General features: G+C 42.1%; 2 protein-coding genes across 10 annotated transcripts; one reads left to right on the top strand and one right to left on the bottom strand.

Moving 5' to 3' along the window:
* On the top strand, positions 1 to 1,986 carry LOC120655409 (probable lactoylglutathione lyase, chloroplastic). 2 transcript variants are annotated; one of them, XM_039933199.1, is made up of 9 exons: positions 1 to 97; positions 189 to 381; positions 490 to 614; positions 722 to 786; positions 899 to 1,111; positions 1,207 to 1,254; positions 1,337 to 1,444; positions 1,529 to 1,669; positions 1,760 to 1,986. In XM_039933199.1, the coding sequence occupies exons 1-9, from the start codon at positions 1 to 3 to the stop codon at positions 1,799 to 1,801; spliced, it is 1,032 nt and encodes a 343-aa protein (XP_039789133.1). In that variant the 3' UTR covers positions 1,802 to 1,986. The 2 variants fall into 2 exon arrangements, with proteins under 2 accessions (XP_039789133.1, XP_039789132.1); XM_039933198.1 differs by having other exon boundaries at positions 1,529 to 1,683.
* A 453-nt stretch (positions 1,987 to 2,439) lies between these two features.
* Positions 2,440 to 15,743, bottom strand: LOC120655407 (casein kinase 1-like protein 3). 8 transcript variants are annotated; one of them, XM_039933191.1, is made up of 19 exons: positions 15,425 to 15,740; positions 15,301 to 15,341; positions 13,045 to 13,114; positions 12,807 to 12,955; positions 11,951 to 12,046; positions 11,806 to 11,876; positions 11,621 to 11,682; positions 11,370 to 11,433; positions 10,974 to 11,058; positions 10,761 to 10,887; positions 10,561 to 10,643; positions 10,312 to 10,366; positions 9,983 to 10,107; positions 8,992 to 9,201; positions 6,903 to 6,995; positions 5,328 to 5,452; positions 4,988 to 5,137; positions 4,564 to 4,871; positions 2,440 to 3,702 (listed from the first exon to the last, which is right to left on the bottom strand). In XM_039933191.1, exons 1-14 carry the CDS (start codon positions 15,498 to 15,500, stop codon positions 9,046 to 9,048), a joined length of 1,260 nt encoding a protein of 419 aa, XP_039789125.1. In that variant the 5' UTR covers positions 15,501 to 15,740; the 3' UTR covers positions 2,440 to 3,702; positions 4,564 to 4,871; positions 4,988 to 5,137; positions 5,328 to 5,452; positions 6,903 to 6,995; positions 8,992 to 9,045. The 8 variants fall into 8 exon arrangements, with proteins under 8 accessions (XP_039789125.1, XP_039789126.1, XP_039789129.1 ...); XM_039933192.1 differs by having other exon boundaries at positions 4,988 to 5,049; XM_039933195.1 differs by lacking the exon at positions 6,903 to 6,995 and having other exon boundaries at positions 15,425 to 15,743.
* Positions 15,744 to 22,840: the final 7,097 nt, after the last annotated feature.

Raw genomic sequence — 22,840 nt, 5'->3', positions numbered from 1 at the left:
ATGAGGGCTCTCCCGGCGACGGCCGGCCGCGGGGCGGTGGCCTGCGCCGCCGCGCCCGTCCCCCGGAGGTCCCTGCTCCTCTCCACCGCCGCCGCAGGTGGTTCAATTTACCACTCGCTCCGACTGTACCACCACCACTGCAGTGTCGCCTGAGCTCAGGTGTGTGTGGCGTGTTTCTTTGCAAGCAGGTGTGGCGCTGAACGCGGAGCAGCTGCCGCTGCGGCTGACCGGGGGCGCGGCGGCGAAGATCCGGGCCTCGGCGGACGCGGCGCAGGCGGTCACCTTCACCAGCACGGACGACGCCCTGGCGTGGACCAACAAGGACAACCGGCGCCTCCTCCACGTCGTCTACCGCGTCGGCGACCTCGACAAGACAATCAAGTACGTAGCAAACATGTGATCGATGTGTATCTCTCTACCACAAGACATCTCGCTGTGTTTGATCTGATGTTCTCCCGGCCGGCCTGCTCCGGGGGCAATGCAATGCAGGTTCTACACCGAGTGCCTGGGGATGAAGGTGCTGAGGAAGAGGGACATCCCCGAGGAGAAGTACACCAACGCGTTCCTCGGCTACGGGCCCGAGGACTCGCACTTCGCCATCGAGCTCACTTACAGTTAGTGACTCTGCTTGCATTGCTGGTCATTGCCCTATGAACACACCACCTGTAATGCAAGTTGGAGGATGCTCATGGTAGATCCACACAATCCCCACCCTTTTCAGGCTACGGGGTCGACAAGTACGACATCGGCGCAGGTTTCGGCCATTTCGGTATCGGAGTCAATGATGTAAGGATCCACATATAAACCTTTATTTGCCGTCAATCGCTGAAATTAAGTTGGTCAATCAACTAGAACCGTGCTTGGATATTTATTGAAATCTTGATGATTGGTGTTTCAGGTGGCCAAGACAGTTGAGCTCGTGAGAGCAAAGGGAGGCAAGGTGACCAGGGAGCCCGGGCCTGTCAAGGGCGGCAAGACCGTGATCGCCTTCGTCGAGGACCCTGACGGCTACAAGTTTGAGATCCTTGAGAGGCCGGGCACCCCGGAGCCCCTGTGCCAGGTCATGCTCCGCGTCGGCGATCTCGACCGCGCCATAAGCTTCTACGAGAAGGTAGCCTGTAGGCACTGGTCATCACAATTCCTGAACCACTGCAACACACTGCCTGATCAGTTGCTCACTGTTGTCCTGCTTGCCCGTGATGTCAGGCTTGTGGCATGGAGCTGTTACGGAAGAGAGATAATCCTGAATACAAGGTGACCAAGTGTACTTTCACCCTTAACCAACTCCCATCTAGTGCATTCCAAGACGTGTATTCACGGAGAAGTGCTTCTGCAGTATACGGTGGCCATGATGGGGTACGGGCCTGAAGAGAAGAATGCAGTCCTGGAGCTGACCTACAACTACGGCGTCTCCGAGTACGCCAAGGGGAACGCGTACGCGCAGGTATGAGATGTGGATTGCCTGCATCTCGATCAGTTGAACAACTCTTGAGGCTGAAATCTGGACATCAACACGCGCCACACGCAGATCGCCATCGGCACCGACGATGTCTACAAGACGGCCGAGGTGGTGAAGCTGTTCGGGGGGCAGGTGGTGAGGGAGCCGGGGCCATTGCCGGGGATCAGCACCAAGATCACGGCCATCCTGGACCCTGATGGCTGGAAATCGGTACCAGGCTCCAGGCTCGTTCTGATGTGTTCGTCTCAAATAATCTGCCAGTCAGAACGAGCTAAAGCTGTTTCATCTCCCATTGCGCAGGTGTTTGTCGACAACATTGACTTTGCCAAGGAGCTGGAGTAGTCTGTAGCCATGGAGAGCGAAATGTTTTTGTTTCCTCTTTGTTCATCGGATCATGCCTCGCGGCGCTCGTACATACGCCTTGCAAAATGATCCTTTGTGCACCAAGAAACAGAGGATGCTGGGACAGGGACATAGCTGCTCCAAAGATATCAAAAAAAATACAAAGCTGACTATTAGTTCCAACAGGTCTAGGCTAATTTTCTGTGAGATGTGGCGAATAGTTCAAAGCATGAATAATTAAATTGGGGGGCAGAAACACATTTCTAATGTAGACGCTTACACAAGTATACTACACAATAACACTAAATTAGCAACACACGTCGGTTGGTTAAAGTTTGCGATCACTGATAAAACAGTTAGCCACCACCAATTTAGCGATGCCACCACGTCTTAAGAGATTAGGGCTGGCATCTTGAGATTAAAGACATCATAGACGTCTAATTACCGAGGGATATGTTGGCTACTATACAATAAGGTAACAAGTCCGTTTTAGCACTCGAACTCTTATACAAACACAACAACTACACAACCTTTTGTCCCAAGCAAGTTAGGGTAGGCTATGATCGCCTAATTTTAACGCCCATACATATAACAATCAATTAGTGTTGCCACGCCACTCGAATAGCTCAGGGATCAAATTTTGACAGTATTGAAGATTGAGGGAGCATATTTAAGCGACATTAAAGTTTATTTATAGTCAAATATTGATGGATAGAAGAGCGGTGCTAGAAATAATCTAGTAAAAATGTGAGTAACCGTGCGGGACCATTGTATAGATTTGCTGAGACCCAACGACCATGAAACAGTTGCCAATATACATACGTGGTAATAGTCAATGGGGATAGGTGGATCAACGCATTACTTTGTATTACGAGCACCAACCTGCACCACCGTCCACAGGTGAAGTCACGAGCTCATCTCCAACCAACCGTTTCTGGTACTTGTCTACTTGGAATTTCATACCCACATCTGTAGGTAACAAAACAAACAGGTCCCACTGCAATCCTGTGCACAATTCTGCCACTGGCAGGTCCACAGGTTGGTTGTGGACGCCGAGTAGCAGAGCTGACTCTGCCCTGAGCGTCAACCGTCAAACATAAAGCTCCAGCAGTGCCACAAAGAATTAAGGATCCATTCTCCAAAGGTCATTGCTGCTCACATACCCAGTCCCTACTACACAGCTCCATTTATGCAAAACCACCACACCATTGGTCAGACCAGACCGTTGAGGCTGGCACACAAGCACCACAGCAGTGAAGATGATGGCCTCCGCAGACACCAGGAATACAAGGTGATACAATCTACTTCGACAACCACTCCACCTCAACAGCATGTATGCTCATATCTGAAGTTCTGCAGTCCGCTGGTAAAGTTGGGGTACACCCTGAAGACAGGAATTAAGTGCTGGAATTAGCCTACAAGTGTAACTTGAGTACGAAAGAAGAAACACATGTGCTCTGGTATACAATGTTGATCCCTCCGCACTGCAATCAGGTAAGCAGTTGTGCAGCTCAACTCTGAGATTCATGCTGCGTTAAAGCTGATCACCAATGGTACCAAAAACATCTACAAGACCACCAAGGTGGTGAAGCTGGTTGGAGGGCAGGTGGTGCATGAGCTAGGGCTATTACCAGGAGAACCAGTATCACCTATGTTCCTCTGCTTCAAGCTGGTCTACAAAGAATGTTTTTGTTGAAACGTAGTCAGTTCAAACGTACACTATTCATCTCTTTTTATGCATTTGACAACACTGATCAAACGTGCACCATTCATCTCTTTTTATGCATTTGACAACACTGACTTGCCAAAACACTGGGGTAACCTTGTCAGTGGAATTGTTTTTTTTCACTTCGGTTCATTGGCTTGTGACATCTCTGTGCATACAAATGAGTTCATAAACCCTGCAAAAAAGATTTGTCTCAATAAGAATAAGGGTATATACTATATAGAGACTTAGCCAGCTCCAGTTGCAAAAATACCAAAGATTGCAAAGCTGAGACTGATGATGCACAAGAACTATTAATTTGATCTGCTGCTGTTCAAATCTTACACAAGTTTTAAAGTTTGAGTAAATTGGTCAGCCCTGAATTTAGAATATAGCAGACTTTTTTTGTTGCCTTAAGAAACTAACAGAGATACCTCCACTATTACATATACTTCAAGTTCTTAAAATTTAAGAATGTAACAGCACTTCTACACTTAATAGGAGACAAGTGAACCAGCATGGAATCCAATTGAAAAATGGTATTTTATATACTAGATGGGAGGATGAATACCGAAATTATTCAACAGTGTAAACATGCAATCATGCCGATCACAGTTCACTTCAACTTGGAATGAACCAAACTGCTTCGAAGCCACAAAGATGGAAACCACCAAGCGACAACCATTACGCATGAGAAAATCTCTTAATAATTACTCCCTCCATTCCAAATTATTAGTCGTTTTGGCTTTTCTAAATACATTGATTTTGCTATGTATCTAGACATGATATTTATCTAGATACATAGCAAAAACTATGCATCTAGAAAAGTGAAAACGACTAATAATTTGGGACAGAGGGAGTAATTTTCAGTTTATAGTACATTCACATTGCAAGGAAATTCATAACCATTGGCTACAAAATAGGCACAAGAAAATGGCAAAGGTGGTAGAACTCTCATAATGTTATGAGCAGTCCATGCATGCCTCCCATTCAAACAAATCACATGAAAAAAACCATGTCAGTGCCAGATGCACTGCATGACATGTTGATGGTTTACCTCCTCTCAAACAGATTGGTGTAGATTGAGTTGCAATAACCTTTACCCTGAGCCCTTGAGCTGCAGTATGTAGCTCTTGAAAGTTTAATATAGTAACAGGGATGAACAAGCTTGATCAATTTTCACATGCCTAAGCATTTGTTGGCAGATAGGCAAACGGGTGAAGCAGCGAAAAACAGTCAGCGGTTCATGCATGCAAACCAAATCATAAACTTCCTAGATTCTTCTACGGAATCTTTGTATGGTTCGATTTAGTGCCATACACATTGGAAGCTGCACCCAATCCAAGTTGAATATCATGTCATCTTCTGCAAGTAAATAATTTGTCAGAACCAAGTGAAATATGGTCAGAAAAATATTACGGCATGACAATTTCAGTTAATTGTAACAAAGTGTGACAAATAACAACACCAAATTGTCTTACATGTTAAACAAGTTGCACGTCGCAAACTGGGTAGAGCACACACATTTCCCTGCTGCTGGCCCCTAATTAAAATGAAAGCTATCCTGGTGAAATTCCCTTATTTTCTTTAAGCATGGAATACATGCATCATTATTATATTTGGAAAGGACCCTGAATCAACGAGCCCAGACAAATGAGGGGTTACAATGTATCCACTTGTATAAAATACAAAATAGATTGCTGAGATCCCTAAGCACGTTCCATATTATCCACAGACGGAAAAGAATAATAAGACCAGAACAACAACTGATGCTGAATTCATAATCAGCACCAACCAATATTTCTGGTTGGTAGTAATCACCTCAAGCAATACAGATGTCCCCACAAAAACCTGACAGCTATTTTCCTTTCAGCAATGGCTTCATGCATCAGGAATAAACACATATAACTTTGACCAGGATTCTTCCAAAAACCACATCAGGCAGCCTACAATCGCAGATATAGAGGTCATTAAGAAATTCAGAATGAATATTAGTGACCCTAATAGCACAACAGACAAAGTTAAGACATCCAAAACTATAAAACCTATTTCCATCTTACACTTAGACCAAAGAAGCATTGGAGGGAAAAAAATGATTAGATTACCAATAGTTATTATCCCTGAGCATATCTTAAATGCATGCATAAAAACAAGGGCGCTGAGCGCCCAGACGTCCGATGGGAAATTTCCAATCGGACGGACTCAACGTATGCAACATCGAAAATTAGCGTTTGCAACATCAAAGCACATTGAAAAATTTTATTATCCATCCATCAAATGATGAGAAAAAAACCCGCCGCAACATATGTTTCATGTTGCATGGAATATTCTAAATCCCTCGATGAAAATGCAACATCCAGATAAAAACACTTGCAACATGCGTGTGAAACACGTGCAACATTGCAATATCCAAATCTACTTTTGCAACATCCCCATGAAACAATTGCAACATTATTTTAAAACATTTGAAACACGTGAAACATGCAACAAACCCTAGCAAAAACAGAGGAGGATGGTAAGTTGGGGAGCTCGCGCCACCGAAGGAGCTCGCTGTCGTGGAGGTCGCGCCGTCAGGGGAGCTCGCACGGCCTCATGCGCCGCTACCCCGGAGCTTTGCCGCGCCGCCGGCAAACGAGCTCGAGCTTCGGCGTGGCCGCGCCACCGACAGAGCGAGCTGGAGCTTCGCTGTTGACCGAGCGAGCTCTCTGCCCGCGCCGCACCCGGCCGCGCGAGCCTCGAGCTCCTGCCCCGCGCCGCCATGGCCGCAGCCTGGCAGGGTCAGGCATGCCGCAGTTGGCAAGGGGCTGTGCGGGAGCAGGCTAGGGTGGGAGGCTATCGACAGGAGCAGCAAGCAGCGGCTGGGAAGGAGTCCGGTTTTTGTTTGGCGTCAGACACCCGAAGTATAGCATTACCGTAAAAACAATGTAAAGTCAAAGGAATGTAATTTTTTGAGGGATATAGGAACCAACACACATATTTTTACATGGGAAGTAGAAGGAGCCTTTATGTTTATGAACAAAATCTTTAAAGATATACACCTTATTATAATTTCGATTGATGGAAGCAGCATAATCATACCGAACACATGGTTCGCAAAACACAGGAAAGGAACAGTTTTGAGACAGGAAATCATATAGCAGTTCTAAAAAACTTACAAAGAAAGGGCCGAATGCCATGAAAAAGGTCCCTTTTATGCTTTCGGCATTATTTATAGACAGTTTCGAAGTAGAAAACTGACAATGCAGCAGTTCTCAAATAAAATTTATCAGAAAAAAAACAAAGAAAGATCCAACTGTCATAAACTGTTCCTTTTGTGTTCTCGGCCCTCATACTCAAAGGTTAGACTGTCACAAACTACATTCCTTTTGTGTTTTTAGCAACTAATTTTATACTTACCCCAGCACATTGCGGACCAAGTTGTTACCATGCCAATAAAGTCCCAGGAAAATATTGGCTGTCTGGGTGGTGAACAAAATCATCTCTTAAAGTCTGCCAAAAAAAAAGTGGAATTACAAAATCAGGGATTATATAGTTTCCATGGCTACCAAAATTACAAAACAAATGGTGTCATTTCTCTTTACATTTGTCCTCAAGTTCATTGTCATCCTAAATCAGGTTCCATGAAAATAGCAGTTCAAAATAAGTGGTTGTTTAATCCTAGCCAAGTATTAACCATTCTAAAACCTCAGTGTCATACTAAGACAATAACTGATTACAGCACAATTCTTGTAATGAGAAACATTTGGCAAGAATTGGAAGGGTGAGGTCAGTAGTAGTCTTCAAAAGATTAGCCAAGATTTAGCAAGAAAATTAACTTGACTTAAAAGCAAAAATGGAATTGTACCAATTTTGCAATGTTTTAAAGGCGCCAAGGTGAGCTGGGTACACCTGGACACCTAGGCGACGCTTAGGCGGCAAGGCATGGCTGTTTCCCAAGGCGAGCTGGGTCCGCCTGGACACCTAGGCGTCGCCTTTAGAACTTTACAATTTTGTGTAAGAAAACAAGTATAGGCTAAAGCTAAGCTACAAAATTATGTTAAACTATATGATGCGCTTCCAGCCAAACATCATCTTACTCCCCAAAAGGGTATCTTCCAATATCAAATGTTTCCCTAAATGTTTTAGTCATTACTGTGATTAATTACGCATAGCTAGACATGGACGCTTCTATGTAAAGTGTAAAACAGCTAGGGTCAACAATTTAATGAGCCATTAAGAACTTGCAAATTTCTATTCAGGGTGAGCTGGCCTTCCAGAAGATATTCATATATACATATTATAGGCATAACAAGGCTTTTCTTTGCTGATAGGAAACCTCCTAATTGTGACAGGAAATATTTTGCACACATATTAACTGCTCCACAACATAGCAGTTCAAAAAAAGAAGGTTGTCTATTGCTAGCAAAGTTTTGCCATGCTAAAATCTTAGTGTAACATAATCAGTAATTATTCAAGTTTTGGCAAGCAAATGAAATTGGGCGACAATAAAAAGGGAATGTAACAAAATTTGGGAAGTAACAAACGGAGACCAAGTCTGGTCAAGCTACCAATTTTGGTTTAGGAATTGTGCTAATTCTAAAATGTTAGATACTTTGATATTGAATGATAAATCAATGTGTTTGGGCAACATTCAAAACAGCAGATATCAGATCATATCATTCCAGCACATCAAAACAAATTAGAAGCTTGGTTTAGGAAAGTTAAGATTGTATGAACTTTGACAGCTAGGAAGTAGATATGTTCAAAAAAAGAAAAACAGCCTGTTACGACCTCTTTGTTTCGCTTCTCAAGAGAAATTTAGTGGGAACATCTTTAGATAAAAAAGGAAACTTTGACAAAATATGGTGAATACTCTCCATTATGACCTGTTCTGCATCATAGCAAATCCAAATAGACGATTGCTTAATGGCAACCATGCTTACCATGACAAAACATGGGCTATAACCAGCTGTTATAGTTATACTAGGTACATGCTCACCAATTAGCCTGATTGAGCTATAACCAACAGACTAGCGACACTTGTATGCGCATTTTGTGTCCTAAAACAATTCTTGAAACATGCCTATTTATTTTTGTGCCCACTCTAGCTTTTAATTATATTTGGAATATTCGGCATCTTAACTTATTTATTCTTATTCAATATTCAATATGCTTTGCAGTCACTTTTCAATTGATTTTGGATTGTAGGATTCGATCTGTTGGCCTAGCTCAATCTCAGGGTTTGTTTTGGAACATATTTTTATTTGATATCCCTGATACTTGTTCAGCGCACCACAAATCATTGCAATAATCATTATAACCTAGCTTGCAAGCATCCACAAAGTACAAGGATGCAACCTTAATATCTTATGTCCTTAACCCACTATATGGGGAGAGTATTCAGCTGGAAACAAAACTTGCCGCATGTAAGCAGGGAAAACACCAATACAACTGTCAACAAATACCCTGAAGATGCAAGACATAGTAGCATCGAAGGTAATCTCACCAACTGTTTACTGAATGTCCCCCATGCATTTATAGGAACTAAATGATCCAAAGGTCAAATGTGGTTAGAGGGCCCAGGACTGTAACTTCCACGAGTATGTGGATCGAAAGACCCATATGTTTTTGAGATAGCCGCAGTGTTCCTCGGAGCATCAACACGGCCAAATGATGTGGATTGCTTTAATGCATTATCAGGACCAGCAGCCACTCTCTGCAATGGAAAATGGGGAGATTCCAAAAGATATGTAAATTATAACTTTAGGCCTAACAGGTCATAATCTGTAAATAGCTGTGAAGAAAACCAGAATGACTCTTAAATTAAAATAGTACGAAAAATATGTATAAGTGGACGGCCAAACTTATGCTAAAACTTAAGAAAGTTCAGCATCATCACAATAAGAAAGTTCAGCACCATCAACAAGCAGAGAGGTGAGCACTACATTTTTATAGTTGAACCACTCAAATCTGCTGCCCTCTCTCAAAAGTGCCTCATGCACAAACCTCATGGAGATTCACACTCAAAAAGCCCTTCCAGTATTGTTCTCTCTCAAATATTGTAAGAGGAAGCACACAATCACAAATGCATTTACATAGCAAGCTACATGTTTCTCTCTGCCTTTTCTATGCTCAATACCCACAGACAAAATCAGGTGGCGAACTCATTACTCATACTCAACTACCATATGCATGCACTAAACACACTCACAACTAACATCACTAACATGTGCACCATGCACATGCAGATGTTATAACCAAACCTACATGCTGGGGCCAATTGACCTTTTATCCACTACAGCTAAACTCATGGCACACACTAACGACTTATCTGTGCTTAGATTGCTTCCCAAGCAACTCTGCATTCCAGCGTGCACTAATTCTCACCATGCAACACTTTTAAACTCCTACACTTGATGTGCGCATAGTCCCATGCATACAAACATGACTAAGTACATCAAGTTATAACCAACACTTGTTAAATAAACTTGGCTTACCAATCTATCATGATGCAGATTATTTGAACGGCTATTTTCAGCACTGGGCTTCAATTGCATTCTGATTGCCGGGCGTTGCTCTGCTTCAACCAGACCTGAAGCTTCAACCGGGCGTACAACATTAACTGAAAGAGGTATATATTATAGACATGCAATGTAAAATGCCATACTGTAGAAGTTACAACTAAGTGTACATTATCATGACAAATTTCCAACGACACAAAATAGAAGAATTACACAAAACAATTTAAATCCAGTAAAGAAAGGAAATGACTAGAAAAAGCATACTATTTTGATACTAAATGGAAATAATTTGTGCGATCTGCTACCTTTGTGCTTGTCCACATTCGTTGTAACTGGACGGCTGCTTGCACCCGCATCTTGCTGCCATTTGGTGCGATAAAAATCAGGAAAGGTGCTAAAACATACTTCATCACAAATATAACATTGGGAAAAAATACGTTCAGTTCATTGGTTGCATCAAATCATATTAAAATGTATTACTGATTACTTTCTGAAAACCTTTCAGCATATTGCAAATAAAATTGATTAAAAATGTTAACTCAATCAGTACTCACTGAGCATCCTTGTTTAGCCTTAGCCTTCTGGGATTGCTTACACTTTAACAAAGTCCAGTCGTAGACATAATCAAACTGATAGCCTGGAGAAGGCAAGATAATAAACAAGTTATTTTCTCAAATATATAATAAACAAGTTATCAAGCTATTTATTATAAAAGACTTGATGGGATTTTGGACACTAGAACTTGAAATGTTACCTTCACGGTCAAACAAATCTCGAAAGAGCCGTCTCAAGAAACTATAATCGGGCCGCTGATCAAATGTCAGAGAATGGCAATAGTGGAAATAGGAAGCGAATTCCACAGGATGGGATTTACATAAAGCCTGTAATTAAATAACAAACACCCATGAGTACTCTTCCAATCAAAGGAGTAAACATTAATAAATGTAAAACATGTTGCTCAAGCAACCTCAATAGGAGTCGAAAGCTTCTTCTCACTTATTTTGTCATACTTTTGTTTCTTCGTGGCTGCTTTCAAGCCCTGCCAAGGAAGGCTGAACACAACATATAGTTAGTTACACCAAATCCATTAATGTTTCATACACAAGCACGAGGATACATCAAAATCAAGATCAACAATAATTGGCATATTCACCAGTGGTTTTCAGATGAAAATATTGATGTAAGCCAACTGTACGACTTATTTTGGAATAACAGTATAAATAATCTCCAAAGGATGATTACTTTATGTCCAACAAGTTACAGAAAGACATGGTTTTCAGTAATGAACACTACACATGCAACATTATTCTGATATAATAGTAAGATAAAACACAGTAGGCAGATCATTAACAGGAAATCATACCTTCCCCTGAGGAAGTACAGAAGAACGTATCCAATGGATTCCAAATCATCTCTACGGCTTTGCTCTGGTAACAAAAAAGTAAGTGATAATGGTGCCAAAGGAAAATTCTAACAAGAAATGCTCATAATTATATTCAGTAGTCTATGAAACTTACTGCTGCGATTATAGTGTTACAATACACATGTACAAAATACAACCATTCAAGACCACACCAAGAGATAAGTATCAAATAGACTGACTGTATTACTCACCAATCCCAAGATGAGTGTTGCGACTAGCGTAGCGAGCTGTGCCTGTCAAGTTTTTATTTTCTCTGCAAAAACAAGCAAGCATATAAGATAAACATGTATTACCACAATTCTGAAATGTGTAAAAGCACAGAAAAAAAATAAAAAATGTTCAGGGAGAAATATGTGATTCACAATTATTGGCTCACCTATAAGGTATATGGCGATTGGTGGTTGAGTCACGATATCTCTTGGCGAGCCCAAAGTCAATGACATAAACCTGAGAGTTTGGCCACAATACAATCACGATAAACATACATGTTACCATGTGTCACTAGCAAACTGATTACAAACCTGATTAGCTTTTCGACCAAGACCCATGAGGAAGTTATCAGGCTTGATGTCTCTGTGCAGATAACCTTTAGAATGCATAAATTCTATTCTTGTTATCTGCCGTAGTAAATGAAAAAAAAAATCAGCTCTAACCAACCCACTACAACATGGGTATACAAGGACATGACATGCACAAGGACAAAGTTAAGTGTATGCCAACTAGTTTCACAGTTTTGCTCGTGTGTCATCCCAAACTAGCAATTTGTGTGTAAGCCACTTGAATTCATGTGTGCCACTGGCCACAATTTGTGTGTATGCCACTTGAGTTTGAGTGTATGCCACTACCTAGTGGCACACACACGAAGGCAATTGAGGCATCAGTGGACCACACACAAGTTGCAGTGGCATAAGCAAGAATAGCAAATTTAGGATGCTGTGTCAGTGCGGACTATATGGAGCAAAAGAATCACAGGCAAGCATGTTTGCAGTTGCAGCACGCGTAACCACATGCTGTGATGGTGTCAATAGCAAAATGTGAAATAGTGCCTCCCTCACAACAATTATTTAGGGTCATTGAGGTCTTTTGGATCAACTGCGCAACTTAAGTGCAGACTTCATCAACAATTTCTTTTGTGGGAGAAACTTATCTAACATTAATTTTAAAAACATGCATTCATTTATTTAACGGCATGAAATGAATTTGCTAATTGAAAACTTGGTGCCATGAAATCTTCTACCCCTACACTCTGACATATGATAACTGCAGCAGAGCACCGTAAAATATAGCAGCTCCCACAGGAAATGAGGAAATAAAATTAAGTGGTTTGCATCTTTCACAACTTTAACACCATTAGCAAATAGAAATAAGTATTATTACGATCTGATCTGCGAGCATCAAGACTGTCTTCAGTGAGAACCTCCGGCCACAATAAACAAAAAGATCTTCAAGGCTTGGCCCAAGCAAATCAATGACAAGAATATTTTCATCACCATCAATGCCACACCATTTGATGTTTGCAATACCAGCTACATGGAGTCAAAATAGCAACAGTTACAACACATATAATGGTATAACAATCAGTAAAGTTAAATCTGTTTGTAGCTCAAACACATACTCCCTCCCTGAAGAGCATTGTACAGTTTAGCCTCATATAGCAACTGCGGATGATTGGTTTTGCTGCTTTCCTGTACATAACAGTAAATGCAACATAAATTCCCAAGAAAACAAGACAAACATAAATTTACAACATAAATTAATGTATATATGAGTAACAAACTCCTTCCACTGTAACTTCATTACATAATAACTACTTATTACCCAGTCATAATAGATGTAACTTTACAGAGATGTTTCAGATTCACATTATTTTCTGAGGAAACTGTATGCACCTAATTCTTCTATTCATTGCTTATAAGTTGGAGATGAATACAGTCAAATGCAGTTAACAGGGCAGATTCTCCCTGAAAAACTTGACTCCATCCTTGTTATACGTAAACCAAGTTAGATAGCTCAATTTTGGATGGGGGTACTATGGAAAAATCCTTCTTGCCCAAACCAGGCAAAAATGAAATGGAAATTGCTTGGAAAAGATACATAGCTGGCACATAACAAGGATCTTATAGACAATTGCAGCATGACCTATTCACCAACTAAATGTCATGCCGTCATGGCAGTTGAGAAACGGATGAGAAGGGGCCTTCACATCAATGGATATGAGAGCAACAAAGGGATAATCAGGTCAACAGTAGCACCACTAATGGTCCCCGTTAAGTTTTCTGCCATAAGCGGTCAACAGATGGATCTTTCTGTAGATCAGATGCTGCCACTAGTACGTAGCCGCAAATGGTAGTATGGTACTACTCTTCATAACTTGACTACTTGAGGATAAGCCATAGCAGCAGAAGTAGAAGCTACTATGAGACAGTGAGGCACAAAAGGAAGGAGAATCTGGAAGTGGTGCAGCAGACAATTTGGAGTTGTAGACATGCAGTAGGTACTATGGAATGAAAATATCAGGACAAGGAAAAAGAAAATTGGTCTAGAGTAGAGTAGTGGCTCAACTTGTGTTGCTCTCTTGTATGATCTATGTGATATAATGCGAATCATTTTGCAATCCCAGCCACCTAGACTCTTGTGTGTACTGTCTGGCAAACAGTTGGTACTATACCTGGCTGGAGCACCATAAACCCATCCATTTAATTCAAATCAAGCTAACTTAAATTCCTAGCACTGCTACTGCAAAATAGAATATTGTGCAAAGACAGAACAAATACGTAGCAGTGCAGGTACAGAGAGATGAATGAATAGCATGTACAATCCCGAAACAGTAAGAAAATGTTTGACATAATAAGATGTCATGGAGCACCAACTTAACAAAGCCCCCATAAATTCTAGAAGAGAAACCTGTAACACATTACAGCAAAATTCATGCCAACTGTACAAGAAAAATTGCTAAATACTTAAAAATAAAGAGATCAAGGATACATAAAACTGCATCATTGATATATTTGGGAGTAAATTTCCCAGACTAGATAGACATGTGGTTGATGGTTCTGCCAAGATTATCCTTAGCTCAAAAGATAGCACACCAATAATGGAATATTTGGCGTACTCTCAATGTCTGGAGCTGTTCCCTAATACATAAATGTCGAAGACTGTCTACTTAAAAAGTTATACGTAGCATTTATAACAACAGCTACCCTCCATGCCGCATAATACTTTCCTGTTTCACAGGGCCGCGCTTCAATGCAAAGCACTGGGCATAGCGGATAGTAATAATCAATGATATGAAGTAGCATAAGAGAAACTGGATAGAGCCAGAAAAAAAAAAGATTCATAACATGGAATACAAGATCTTTTAACATGGCTTGTTCCATCTATGAGCCTAAGTAGAACTGTGGTGGCGGGAAAATTATTTGACACCACAATAGCCGTTGGAAAATTTAAAACCAGAATATCCAATACAGCGCACTGAAGCAAGACACACATTGAAAACACTGATCCTTTTAGACAGAACAACTCGTAATCATATCGAACCCATGATCGCACAGGATTTGACGTGCAACCTAGTGCTGCTTAGCTTCGTCAAATTAACAGTTCTATAAAACCAGTGGACAAGCCCTAAAAGCAACAAGCAACTCAAAGCTTCTAAAAGTCGGGCTGCACAAGCATGCACAACAAGGCGCAAGCAAACCTACAGAACACACAGCTTCGAGTGTCTAAATGTCGAATCCGCACTACATAATTATCCAGCTCCACCACAGAACCTATCGCATCCCGCAATCGGTGGCACCGGAGGCCGCTAAATCCTAGACGAATCCCAACAAAATCGAAGGAGAGCGGGGGAGGAGGACTGGGGGGAGGTGCTCACGATTTTGACGGCGACGATCTCGTAGGTGTCGACGTGCGTCGCTGGGGACAACGAACAGCACAGCTCGTCAGATCCAGAATACCAAGTGAGGCGAACGACAGGGGAATAGAGATCGGGACCGAACCTAGGTAGATCTCGCCGAAGGAGCCGCTCCCGATCTTGCGCCCGAGCTTGTACTTGCTGCCGACGATCCGATCCATACCCTCCTCCTAGTCCTCTCTCCCAGCTCACCCTGTCTCGGAGCCGCGTCGGAAGGAAGGGGAGCGGGGAATAAACTAGGGTTTGGACTGCTGCGACGAAATGGGGACGGGAGAGAGGGGAGCCAAAGCGGCGGGGTTGAATGAAGCTTCTAGAAGATCGGAATGTGGATTAGATTTGCAGCAGCCAGCCAGCAGGTCTCCCCAAGTCCTCCGGGTCTCGGCCTCCGACCGCACCGCAGTGTACCGTCCGTCTCCCGGAAAGAAAGGCTGACATCAGCGGGAGTTGCCCGATGGTTTTTTTCACAGTAGCTCTGCGGTTCTGCTAAAAAAAGAACTCTGCCGTTCTGATTTAATTCCCCTCTCATGTTAGGCCTGTGAAACTGATCCATTTGATGTTATTTGTGCGGTGCAAGTTAATGTACTATGCCAAACCAGTACAAGTTGATGTTCTTTTTCTGAACTTTGAAGGTGACATGAGCTTGTGCTGCCACCAAACCAGTGCAAATTGGTGGGCTTGAGGACACAATATTGAATGGACGCGCACTATTGCATACATGTATCCATCTCCTCACCTGGCTGTTCATCTCATATAATTTTGCTTGACGTCTAGTTTGAAATTAAATCACGTCTTCGCATCATGGCTCATATATTATGCATAAGTGGGCAAAAAATCTAATGATCCACGAACATAACAACATAATAATACCAATATTTTTAACATGGCTCACATAATTTTAAAGGATTGAATTAAATCGAATTCGGTTCTTCCTCACATATACTAAGGAGCTACACTCTTTTAGAAAGGGAAAACTAACTACTCACAAGATAATTATTAGATAACGTGTATGACTTACTTGGCTTAAAAAGTATAAGATAAGATGATGCTTCGATTCATTACTCAAGTTTGTTCGACAGTTACAGACGCTTTTAGAAGAAAATTATGGCGATCCACAAGCATAATAGCGGGATAATGCTGGTGGTTTTTTTTAAATAGCTTGCTTGGTTTTAAATGTATGCTCTTGTTTTAACATTGTATAGGGCTTCACTGTCATGTGCTACCTAAAAGATATAATGCTAATCTAGAGCTCGTCCATGATTAGATATCATATCATAAATTTGATTTAATGGACTTAGCCCACAACATAATCTACATGCATTCAATTACACAGTAACAAGATAAGGTTGATTTCACTTTTACCATATGTAGAATAAGGGACTATCCTAATATTTTGTTATTTGGAAACAAGTTGAAAGTAAGTCCCACAATGGACTAGTTTGTTGCAATAAAGTTCATCCATTACAAGGGACTTCACTTTAGGCTTTTCAAAAAAAAATTATTTGCAGCAGTAGTTTTGCACAAAAGGAGTGTAGGTCTTTTTATGCCTGAATGACATAGATTGTATTCTTTGGTCTATGTCTTTCTTGTAAGTAAAAAATTATCTTCTCCAACTACTATATGCTATGTGAGATTTGCTTTTTCTGAAAATGGTAACACATATTGGTTAGCGAGACGCATTTGTGCCACAAGCTATAATCCACCGTCCTCTTGCTCCTATAAAACCCTCTCTCATCTGCCGTTTCATTGGTTAGCGAGTTGGTTGGCTGCAACAGTTACAACCATCATAGCCAAACACTTATATACAACTATAAGATCACATCCAGGCTCAAGGTAGTTTCATTCGCTTTAGTATTTGAGAGGTTAGGATTGTTAATAAGTGCTCAACAAACTTTCATGTCTAAGGTTGCAAAGGTTGTGAGTCCTTTACACTTGATTCTTTCATATTTAAGGTTTCTCTTATCCCTATAACTTGTGTGTGATCCACTTTTTTAATAAAAAAATTGATTGGAGAGAGGGGAGCTATGTTCGAGCACTGCCAGTTTGTTTTTTTATTAACCACGAGTCGACTAAAAATAGAGTCTCTCTCTCTCTCCATGCATCAGTTACTCTAGCGGTAAAGATTTGTTTTGAGCAGGCCACATGCACTCACAAGTCACTTTCTTCTATTTTCTTTGAGGAATATAGCAGGTGATGCTCTGTTTTTACATTTTAGTAGGAAGCAAAGTATGTACAAGAGGTTACCAAAAAAAAGGAAGACTACAATACAGTAATTACAGATCAATCAGCTACTCTCCCTTTGTGCTCGTGCTAATCGAATATCATGAAGGTCTTAGCTTGTGTGATGACATCTACTAGTTGTGACGGCCTTTATGCCTTGTTGTCGAACATCCTCCATCAACACTCCTTGCGAAGTTTCCATGCAATGTAGATGACGTTTTGCAGATACCGGTCTAGTTGTTGACTGTTTGTTGGATTCCACCAGTCGTAGATCCTGTGTACATTCGTTGTTGGGGGGCACAGAGTTGAGTACGCACAAGTCACTTTGAAAATGCCATTGAAAAAGTCCTTATGCCTAACAAGGCATACATAAAGGAATGCCACCTAACTGGATGAGTTTTATTAATCTTCATTTGCAAATATCTTAACATTGACATAGATTGTTCCTACCCATCAGTTGCTAATAATATCCCCATTGTGTTTGATCTAATTAACAATCTCCATGATATGCTGCTTGGATCCACAAAAATGACCGGTCGAGTGTGATCCCTCTTCACCATGATTCACCGACTATGTATATGTAGCACACTTGTGTTCCTCTTCAAGTCCAAAAAACCGTTGCTACAAGAGAATGAAAGAAAGGTAAAGAAAGCAAGGGCAAGCTTCCCACCCCACTTCTCCGTGCAAGAAAATGCAAAAAAAGAGAGAAAAAGACAACATCAACAAACAGGGGCGACCCCACCTTGAGCTAGCCTGGTGCCCATGCACCAGGGTAATCAAAAAAATTATCACTGATTGACTAATGCTCGCCATGGATTGGTACCAAATTTTGCTGATATCTTGAGGAGTGCACCACGGTAATGTTAGCGCCAGCTTTGCCTCTGTCAACAAGACAAGTACTAATTTCACCGCATCATTAGTCATTAACCCATGTAGTTACTTTTGTTATAGAAATACTCTTGATTTGTGTAACGAATATGGCCCCATTTAGGACATTTCGAGTGATTTTGGTGATCGAGTGACAATGCAATCAATGGGACTAACAAGTTTGCGAGATCATATTTGTAGGATTTTTTAGGTCCCATGGGTGATGTCCAAACCATATCTAAGATGTCCAATTCACCGTTGAGGCGTCCAATTAACGGTTGAGACGTCCATTTCACCGTCAAGGCGTCCAATCCACCGTCGAGAGACTCAAGTCGCAGACTCGCAGTACCACCGGAAGTTCCGGTGTGGGCCATCAGATGATCCGATCACCCCCTGACCGGAAGTTCCGATTCCTTAGGATCGGGCTAAATCCTCAGTGGTGTTTGAAGTCAGTTGAAAATCTCTATACCTCTGGAAGTTCCGATGCCCCCAATAATAGGCATCGGACTAAGCATTAGCGCATCACAAAGAGAGCTTGTCAAGGGCGAAGCAGAAGAATCTTTAGCACCGGATGTTCCAGTGGCCATCGGAGCAAGGCACCGGAGTAATGACGTCAACAACTCAGGGGAGCTGATCAGGAATCTCTTCAGCACCAGAAAGTCTGATGCCCATCGGAGCAATACATCAGAGCCATTACGTCAGCTGTCAGAAGGCTCAACGGCTACATCAGGGCACAGTCTGACCGGAAGTTCCGACGCCCTATCATCGGAAGTTCCGATGCCTCATCGAAAGTTCTGATGGCCTACGCAGAAAAAGGGACAACGGCTACAAAATGGCTAGTTCGAGTTGGTGGCCTATATAAGCGCCTCACCTCGGCTATTTTCAAGTTGCTAGAGTTCAGGGAGACCTCATACACTTTGAAGAAGACCTCCAAGCCAACCTAAGTACTTAGTGATCAAATTCTTAGGTTTAGCACAAGCTTTGTAAGTGAGAGTGATAGGCGGTTTGAGTGTGAGGAAAATGTTATGTGCCTTGTGTGCTGTGCTTGAGAGCTGCTCAAGCTTGTACTCGATGTGCCGGCCATCCTTGGAGTCTTGGTGTTTTGCCGGCAACGTTAACGACCCTTCGGCTTGGTGTGGAGCAGCGTCGACATCTTTGTGCGGGGGACGTGGAGATCCCCATCCTTCATGGAGAAGCTCCTTAGTGGAACCCGGGGCCAAGGTGACTGTGGTGACTTGCAAGCCTTGGTGGCGAGGCAAGAAAAGTCCCAAAAGAGACTTGGTGGCTGAGAAGAAATATTCTCAATAAAGTGCTTCAACAACGTGGAGTAGGAGCGGCTTTGTGCCCCTACAACAAATATCACCTTTTGTGACAAATACCTAATGACATTAGACGTATTCGTCGTTATGTTGTTCAGTTTTATGACGTTTTATAAGAGGCATAGCAATTTAGTGACAAAAATGAGGTATTCATCACTAAGGCTAACTAGAAATCTCACAAACTAGTCCCGCTAAAGTCGTGATGAATTTTATTATGTCGTTAAGACCAATAGTTAGACGTCACAATTTTTTCAAAAAGAATGGAAAAGGGTTAGAGTGGATCCCACTGCAACTTGGCAAAGTGAACCCTACTCTGGCTCGCACCTGTATGGTCCTTTTTTCCACAATGATATTTAGTTAATGCTGGATGTCATGCTGGTTCTTGTTCTAGGTCTGTAGCTGCATGCTTCTAGCGTTTGCCATCCTATGTATGTTTACATTTGAAAAGGAACCAGTCCATACTTATTGCAGTTGCTAAACCAATGCTTAATATTAGAAACCAATTATGAAAATGAAAGGTTGCTGACCATGCTGATGAAATTGTTAACCTGCCACGATAAACTTGATTATTGCAGAAAGTTGCACATGCTTTTTATTTGGTTTAGTTTTACAAACAATCTTGCTCAATTGTGCACGTGGTAACAGATATTCTGGTGAACTTTGCATTTATGTTTGCATATATGATACATATATACTCCTGGTTCTATAGCTGTATATTTCTAGATTCTAATGCAAACTTGTTTGATCATTAGGAACGAATGGAAGCTATCGTTGCTGAACCTATATAAGAAGGGCAAGATTCGAAGACTGCTACTGAAGCTGTTGTAGAAGTCTTGCCATCATCAAAGTTTCTTCAGAACATCGAGCTTGAGACAACTGCCCCAAAGAAGAGTGCTACACCTGCTGTTCGAGCAAGGGTACAAGAACTTGAGGCTGAGGTTCAGGCAGAAAAGGAAGACTCTGCAGCATTGAAGTGCCAGATTGAGTACCAGCGGAATCAGTTGGAATCCTTGAAGTCGAAGGTTGAAGAATCTGAGGCAGTAAAGCAGAAGCAACAAGAAGAACTAGACAGTCTAAAGAAGCAAGGTGAGGAGACAAATTCACTTCTTCGTCGCTTGCTGTGCCTCAGCAAGGAGTAGGTGAGATTCATGTGGTCATTCCTGCTTGTAAAAACATACAGATTCATGCGGTCATTGGTGAGGTGATTTAGCTGTTCGCATGCCTACCTTTCAGGGAAGGAGGATGTGCTAGAAGAGCTAGAAGTTAGGTGCTTGGAAAACATAGAGATGTCTTCTTTCTTGGGGAGAACTATCATCCTATACAAACCTCTTTTTTTGGAGAGTTAATTTAACTAGAGGGAAAAAAAATGACGGCACTTTGGCATTCTTCGGAGACGTTTTTTCCAAATGAAAATGACCGATGATTTGTTTCAACGAAAAAAACTAAGTAACATCCACATGAAAAGATGGTGCGTGCTATAGCTAGAAAGCGATGCGATTAGACGAAGGCCCTTCTAGTAGGCCCTGGACTAATAATTAGGTTAAGTTTTCTCGCTTTTTATCGAAGGTTTTACTTCTCTCTCTCTCTCCCTCTCTCTCTCTCCCTCTCTCCCTCTCCCTCTCCCTCTCTCCCTCTCCCTCTCTCCCTCTCTCTCTCCCTACTCGAGCTTCTCAAATCCTGACCACTTCAGTCACAAAAATCGATCTGCACTAAGGGGCAAAAGCAATATGTACAATCAATCCCATTTAACTTTTTTTTAGAATAACAGGCAATCCCATTTAACTTCCATGCATGACTAGCACTGAAAACCTATAGCTCTGCGTGTCATCGATCAATCCGCGAAGAATCCAAGAAGAAACGTCGTCGTGCAAGCACGGCGGCAAAAGACATTCGCGTACTGACAAAACCGTGCACGTCGTACTGCAGGTCTGGAGCAATTAAAGAAGCCCCGATGGATCGAATCGAACTACTAATAATTGGCTAGCACGCCGGAAGCATCATGTCGATGAGAAAACCGGCCGCGAGCCCTACCTGTGGCTCGGAGATTCCATCTCCCTATTAGCTCCCAGCAGTGTCGACGACTGCGCACGACTGTGCATGTACACTTCGATCGGGTGCACAGCAGCTTGGGGCCTCTTCAGTTGCATCATTGCTAATTTGCTATGTAGCTCCTCGTGAGAGAAGGAAACAAAGCTGGATGCATGGACAAGCTTGGTGCTTAAAGAAAGCATCTCTGGTCTGATGCTCTCGTCAGTAATATAATTCTCCGCAGCATGCATGAGTGCTTTTTACTAGCTCCATCGAAATGATCGAAACTAAATGAGAATATATCAGGTGTAAACCAATCTCTTCATGCAAATTGTGCAAATTTCAATCTGAGCCACCGGATCAACATCCAACGGTTTGTTCCTAAACAAAAATGCTGCACTGCACTGTACCTACGCGTGCACGCCGACTTGTTCATTCATCATTGCTATTTTCGAGCGGATCGATCTGAACCAAGTGACCGGGCCTGACACGAATGCCCGGAACGATCAAACAACGGTGTGTCCTACGCGTAGCCACACCGTAGACCGTACGTGCCTCTAGCTTCAGATCAGTAAGACGTGTCCATATATGGATGCACATGCTGCATCCTCGCCTGTGCGTACGTGGATCCCTGGACCACGTACGGCGTACGGGTGATTTGGCGTGTCTTCGGTATCTGCAACCGTATGCGTACGTGTTCACGAACTTGACGAATACGGATGGAGGAGTCTGACAGGTCAATCCATATAATGGCACGATGCAGCGCGCGGCGGCAGCGCTTGGCTCCAAAACGATGCGCCCATGCATGCAGCTCGTGCCCGGAAGCATGCATGCCATTCACTATTCATAGGCTGTCTTTTTGAAGAAGAAAAAACAACTATTCATAGGCTCTTGTTTTTTTTGAATCACGACAAACTCTGAGTAGATCGATCTTCTAACAATAATATTCTTCTAATATAATATTATATTTTTTTGGTAAAATAATATTATATTTACAATTGTTTTTTAAATTTCTGAAAACACACACATGAGTACGTGAATGACTCCCTTTCAGTCTGTTCTTCTTCTGG

The sequence above is a fragment of the Panicum virgatum genome, chromosome 1N (assembly GCF_016808335.1).
Source record: "Panicum virgatum strain AP13 chromosome 1N, P.virgatum_v5, whole genome shotgun sequence".
Lineage (NCBI taxonomy): Eukaryota > Viridiplantae > Streptophyta > Magnoliopsida > Poales > Poaceae > Panicum > Panicum virgatum.
Note: the sequence above shows the minus strand (reverse complement) of the source record. Positions and strands in the feature narration are given on the sequence as shown.

What these genes read in the sequence shown, in the direction of transcription:
- LOC120655409 (XM_039933198.1), top strand. Translation starts at nt 1, where the DNA reads ATGAGGGCTCTCCCGGCGACGGCCGGCCGCGGGGCGGTGGCCTGCGCC. An exon ending in GACCTCGACAAGACAATCAA is followed by an intron (nt 382 to 489) that starts GTACGTAGCAAA and finishes AATGCAATGCAG; the next exon opens with GTTCTACACCGAGTGCCTGG. An exon ending in AAATCGGTACCAGGCTCCAG is followed by an intron (nt 1,684 to 1,759) that starts GCTCGTTCTGAT and finishes CCCATTGCGCAG; the next exon opens with GTGTTTGTCGACAACATTGA.
- LOC120655407 (XM_039933195.1), bottom strand. Translation starts at nt 15,500, where the DNA reads ATGGATCGGATCGTCGGCAGCAAGTACAAGCTCGGGCGCAAGATCGGG. An exon ending in AGCTTTCGACTCCTATTGAG is followed by an intron (nt 10,888 to 10,973) that starts GTTGCTTGAGCA and finishes ATTTAATTACAG; the next exon opens with GCTTTATGTAAATCCCATCC. An exon ending in AGGCTAAACAAGGATGCTCA is followed by an intron (nt 10,367 to 10,560) that starts GTGAGTACTGAT and finishes ACCAAATGGCAG; the next exon opens with CAAGATGCGGGTGCAAGCAG.